The following is a 6,000-nucleotide window of genomic DNA, read 5'->3' as shown; positions in this document are numbered from 1 at the left end:
GGCACCGGGCGGAAGTACTGGCATCCAGGAAGCTGTGCCTCCAGTGCTTGAGCAGCTGCATGATCAAGGCTGTCCATTTCTCCCTAAACCTGCAAATCTCCCACAGCAATCCCTTTAAGCAAAATTAGAGTCTTAATTTAGGTATGGGCCAGCTAGCTGATTAGGGGCTTCTTAAATCATCAGTTCTTCTCAATCTCCTTCCCCTTGACACGTTCCCCCCCTCGGATTGCGTCAAATCCCTGGTGGCGCTGCTTGAAAACAGTATAAAACCCACGGATGGCACCCTTGGCAGCACACGATCTAGGCACCACGCCGGTCTGTAGGAGAGGAGCAGGAGCACAGCCGTGAACCGTCAGTTTCAGCCGGTACTGCCGCCGACAAGGCTTTTCCCTTTTTGGTTTCTTTTCTGACTGAATCCCAAATCTGCACGCCCATTACTGAGAGTGGTGTTTTCTTGCCGATCAGGCCACTTTTTACCTCATTCTTCGAAGATTTCTACTCGATTGATTGCTCAGAAACGAGATAGGGATCAAGAAAGAAATTGATCGACCACCTCAAAAATGAACGGCACAGAGGGTAACAATTTCTACATACCGTTTTCCAACCGAACGGGGTTGGTGCGTAGCCCCTTTGAGTATCCCCAATACTACCTGGCGGCACCCTGGAAGTTCTCCACGCTGAGCGCCTACATGTTCCTGCTCATCATGCTGGGCTTCCCCATCAACGGCCTGACGCTCGTGGTCACCTTCAAGCACAAGAAGCTCCGGCAGCCCCTCAACTTCATCCTGGTCAACCTGGCGGTGGCTGGGCTTTTCATGGTGTGCTTTGGCTTCACCATCACCTTTTACTCAGCCATGAACGGCTACTTCGTGTTTGGCCCCATCGGCTGTGCAATTGAGGGCTTCTTCGCCACGCTAGGAGGTGAGGAGGGGTGGAAGAGGGAGGTCATGCCTTAGGGGGAGCCTAAAAGAAGAATACAATATTCATGTGAAATATCAGAGGAATATGAATTTCCATAAAGAGGCAGAATTATAGAATAATGGTGTGGTTGTAAAATGTACAATGAAATTTCATGTGCACACGTGTATACCGTATGAGAAAAGGGGGTATTAATAATGGGGCTTATCTGGTACTATAACTGTAGGTTAACTTAATGATCTTTGCACACATCATAAAATGATGAATTTCCCTTGATGTTCTTTGCACGCCACTGCCTTTTCATGCCAAGGACAGATATCATACTCATTTCTTGGACAAGAGGATGATGGATGTGTGGTACTGTGTTATCTATCTGTCATGTGCCATTCAGATGCTCAGAGACAGCATTGGGTAGAGTGACTGCAGCTCTATAAACATGAGGTTTATAGCAATGATCCCTATCCTGATGCTGGAAAGTGGTGGCAGTGGTTATATGTGGTCCAGTCTGCCCTTTAAACACAATGACCCTCTTTGTTCTGTCTGTCTAGGTGAGGTGGCTCTCTGGTCTCTGGTGGTCCTGGCCATTGAGAGGTACATCGTGGTCTGCAAGCCCATGGGCAACTTCCGCTTCTCCTCCACCCATGCCTTCATAGGCATCATGTTCACCTGGGTTATGGCACTCTCCTGTGCAGCACCCCCCTTGTTCGGCTGGTCTAGGTATGCCTTGAGCTCAGGGAACCTCAATGAAGGAGAACACATCTGTGTGGGTAATGTTTACTCAGGTTATCTGGTTCTGTTTCTAGGTACCTTCCAGAAGGCATGCAGTGTTCCTGTGGGCCTGATTACTATACTATGAACCCCCAGTACAACAATGCCTCCTATGTCATCTACATGTTTGTTGTGCACTTCTTCATTCCTGTCATTGTCATCTTCTTCTCGTATGGGCGTCTCATTTGCAAAGTCAAGGAGGTAAGCATAGAGGCCCATGGAACACAGCTCATGGGGGGAGGGAAACCACAAGCTTCTGGATCTGAAGGAATTAAGATATCTCAGCCAGAGAGAAAAACAGCAGCCAGGTTTCATGTTTGTGTTTGCATTAAAGTTTATGAATCCCTTTTTAAGGCAAAGGGAGGGCAAGGCTGACCAATTTCTATACATGTCATAAGTATACTGATTAAATGGAAAGCTTCTGTGCGAATGTATGGTGGCTAGACTGAGAGTGAGTGGGACTGAGGGTTCGATCAGGTGGCAGGCCTGTGGTTCCAGAGACACACCCCCTTGCATCTGGAGTTGTGGCCCTGACTTGGCCTACACTTTTCACTCCTCCAGGCTGCGGCGTCCCAGCAGGAGTCAGCCACGACTCAGAAGGCAGAGCGGGAAGTAACGCGCATGGTGATTCTCATGGTGATCGGCTTCCTAACGGCATGGGTGCCCTACGCCAGCGTGGCATTGTGGATCTTCCTGAATCAGGGGGCCGACTTTTCTGCAACCTTCATGACTGTCCCTGCCTTCTTCTCCAAGAGCTCTTCCTTGTACAACCCCATCATCTACGTGCTGCTCAACAAACAGGTACCTCAGACCAGCTTTGACCAGCTGGGGGGCCAGAGGGGCACTTCAGCCCTGCTGCTCTGTGTGCATGAAACATTCCATTCCCCTTCCCTACACCTAAAACCCCTGGTGCTTTTCTAGTGAAATACACCTGCCTTTATGCACACCATTACTGTCTGTGCCACAGACAAAAACCATGGTCCAAATGATTTTATTTCATTCCATTGATTGATTGATCAGGTGCCAGGTATGTGTAACAAAGTTTGGGAATGCATCAGCGTAATACACAATTTAGTAAAAAACAGTAGATTGTGTGAAATATCACAGGAGGTACAATAAATGTTTTGTGGACACAGCTTTTATTTCATCATTTGTGTTCATGCAAGTATGTGTTTGTGCATGTCTGGACCCTTTGGATGGCAGTGCAGACAGGCTATGGTCTCATTAACCCTTGCTCTCCTCTGCTGTGCTGTTCCTCGTCTCCCTTTCCCTCCAGTTCCGGAACTGCATGGTCACCACCATCTGTTGCGGGAAGAACCCCCTGGGTGACGACGAAGTCTCCTCCACAGCGTCCCAGAGCAAGACAGAAGTGTCATCAGTGTCTTCCAGTCAGGTGTCCCCGGCCTAGACCTGGCCCCTCCCTCCCACCAGCCCCTCCCACCACCCCGCCCCTCCTGGCTTGTCGATTTGTCTCATTTTCATTTGCATGAACTGCAACTAAAAAGGGGAAAAAAAAGAAAAACACATTTATATTTATATGGACATTTTTATTTGTCAATAAAACCAGCAGGCTTGAAAAGGCGATGATCTTTTTGCTTTCGGAGAAACCCACCTGTCATCCATCTATTCTATTAGTCCTCCCACCCAGCCCAGCTCCACCGATCCCACAGCTTCGTCTGAAAGAGCTCTGCTCCTCCCTGTTCAGGTTTGCTTTTTACAAAGAAGAAACCATCATTTTTGTAACCAGCTTTCTTCGTGTTTGGTGAGTAGCCTGACAGCCAGATGTGCTTTGGGAAAATTAGCATCGTGGATGATATGGAGTAAAGGAGGGTCTCCTGAACAGGTTCAATCAACAACACAAAGAAGAAAAGTCAAGAACACCATTGGCAAGGCATGACGTCATGCTGCTGCAGGCAACCCTGTGCATCAATGCCAGACACACAGCTCATATGCTGGCTCTGATGTCCCTGGACAGAGCACCACTCCCAAGTGTTTTGAGGTTTTTCTTCTAGACATCCTTATGGAAGTTCCTCAAAGTGTTTCTGCAGGTTTCCCACATTTCTGCCCTGGAAGTACTTACTTGGTGTAATGTCTTGAGTGGCCACACTTCTCTGTACCACACTGACTTCACTGAGCTTCACTGCACTTTGCTGTGTTTGACCATGATTATATATGTATAGGCTGTCAAGCATAGAACATTTCAGATATCAGTGTGTCTCTGTTATCTTCTTGTGAAGGTACAGGATTTCTGATACTGAGAAAATGATCTGAGGTATCAAAAAGTTTAACATGCTCTGAGAATCTTGGTCACGGCTGGTTTCATTCTCATCAGAAGGCAGCCAAAAGAGAGGGATGTCTATTGAAACAGCAACTCATCGATTACAGAGCAGGGACTTTCTGAGATGCTTGAAATGTATCTTTTAGGTGGACACTTGAAAATCTATGGAAAGAAATGAGGGGGTAATGAAAGTGAAGGCGGTGGTGAGGGTACTCCTGTGCTCCCTTGGGCTTTGCTTTGATGCTGTGGATCTGCAGACTGACTGACTGGTCACTGACAGAAGCTTTAGAGCCCCCTTCTCCTCCTGGGTCCAGTGGGACACCGGTCTCAGCCAAGCAAAGCCCAATTGAGCTCCATGCGAATAGCGCCCATAAACCAGGGAGAGCCGGAGCGCAAGCCAACACGCGTTGAAAGGGACATCTTGACGTGACTTTCGGGCTGTTTTGTATTCCTGCTGTTAGGGACATGGGACTGTGGGATGTCGCAGTGCTCTAGGCTGTCCTCTAGGCTCATTCTGTATATCAAAAACTAAAACTCACTCGTCTCCCAAGTCTCCAGGTGTGGGCCTGTACAAGAGGCTTCATTTCGGCTCTGCGGGCTGCATATCTGTTAGTTGCTTCTTTTTTGTTTTTATTGGGGTTTTTTGTCACTGTGCGAATGATTCCTCTGTTTGACCATGTCACCATTGCTGTATATATTTTATAAATAACTTGTTTCATGTTAATTTGTAAAATCAAAGGATAGAGGTAAATAGAAAATAAATGCATGCATCACAACCTGGGGATGTCTGTTTATTAAAATGTGTCTGATGGGAGGGTGAGAAGGTTCTGCTGTTAAGCAAGGCCCTCAGAACTCTTTCTCTTCAGGGCCTCAGTATGTCCTGGCCATGATGAAAACGAATGTTTAGTTTTTCCATTTATTTGCATGGTCTGTCATTTAGTCTTACAAGGGACAGAGGCAACAAGGCTCCCCTGTCTAAAAGAAGAAAAAACACTAAGAACAGATCCCATGACAGCTCATATGGAGGGGGGGGGGGGGGGGGGGGAGGGGTCAGTGAGGTCACAAGTCCCCACTACAGACTTGCAGTGGACTAGAGAGTCCAGACAAAAACTCCAAGAAGAAAACAGAATCCTCCAAAACTTCAAGTTATCAGCTGCAAGGTCACAGTCAGACAGCTTAGTCTGGAGAGGCTGGGGGAGGGAGGTTGATGCCATGTTGCAATGGGTCACTTTGTTCTCTTCCTTTCTTTGCAGGAATTAGTTATTTCACTTTCTGCTGTCATACAACAAATAAGGCTACAATTTATATTTTTTTCTAGGAGTGACCGAGGCAGGGGGAGGGCACTTATTTGTGGTGTCAACAGTAGTGTTAACAGAAGCTGGCTTGCACACTTTGGCCTGTGCATCAGTAAATAGCATGGAGCCTGTGCTAAGCATGTGACTAAATCCTTTGTAAAAACAGAGGAGCAGTTTACAAAATTTGAGACAACGTGCCACTCAAAACCAAGTGTCTGTACCAGATTAATCCTGGTATTTGGTAACCTTACTTTTTTAACATCCCTGAGCCATTCAACTGCCACTACAATCCTTTAATGTTTTAATATTAATTAAAATGGCCTTTTTGACACTCATTTGCCTTGTTTCCAAGCAAATTGTACAACACATCACAGCTTGTGTCACTTTTTCAAGTCTCTTAATATAATAATCTATTTCTAGAAAACATTAATAAGCTTCTCCAATTTCTGTATTTTAAGATTAATTGAAAATACACAAGCTAGCAAGTACATAATGTTGTACATACGAAATTCAGATGAGCTTTCATTACAAAAACTTGTAATTTTTACCCAGTGTCCCTTGCAACTCCAGGAAAAGGGGAATGACCACCTTTGAATCCTTCGTTTCAGGATATTAATTTCGACATAAAAGCCGAGGAGGAACGACAAGAATAGCACACATTGTGAATCAAAATTAAGCAAAAGAAATAAATAAAAATGCTGAGATTTAAATTATTTGTTTTTAAAGACGCATAATTTTAAC

At 45.9% G+C, this 6,000-nt stretch overlaps 1 protein-coding gene across 1 annotated transcript; it reads left to right on the top strand.

The window, feature by feature from the left end:
* The first annotated feature begins 546 nt into the window (after nt 1-546).
* LOC148831059 (green-sensitive opsin) lies at nt 547-3,095 on the top strand. Its single transcript, XM_088920313.1, has 5 exons — nt 547-921; nt 1,467-1,635; nt 1,722-1,887; nt 2,248-2,487; nt 2,963-3,095. The coding sequence occupies exons 1-5, from the start codon at nt 561-563 to the stop codon at nt 3,092-3,094; spliced, it is 1,068 nt and encodes a 355-aa protein (XP_088776439.1). The 5' UTR covers nt 547-560; the 3' UTR covers nt 3,095.
* Nucleotides 3,096-6,000: the final 2,905 nt, after the last annotated feature.

The sequence above is a fragment of the Atractosteus spatula genome, chromosome 7 (genome assembly GCF_055471065.1).
Source record: "Atractosteus spatula isolate fAtrSpa1 chromosome 7, fAtrSpa1.hap1, whole genome shotgun sequence".
NCBI classification, from domain to species: Eukaryota; Metazoa; Chordata; class Actinopteri; order Semionotiformes; family Lepisosteidae; genus Atractosteus; species Atractosteus spatula.
The sequence above is the reverse complement of the archived record's forward strand: the minus strand, read 5'-3'. Positions and strand labels throughout refer to the sequence as shown.

Bases quoted from the DNA above. Each gene is read 5' to 3' on its own strand.
- LOC148831059 (XM_088920313.1), top strand. From the start codon at position 561: ATGAACGGCACAGAGGGTAACAATTTCTACATACCGTTTTCCAACCGA. The intron at 922-1,466 runs GTGAGGAGGGGT...CTGTCTGTCTAG, and splicing joins CTTCTTCGCCACGCTAGGAG to GTGAGGTGGCTCTCTGGTCT. The intron at 1,636-1,721 runs GTATGCCTTGAG...TTCTGTTTCTAG, and splicing joins CCCTTGTTCGGCTGGTCTAG to GTACCTTCCAGAAGGCATGC.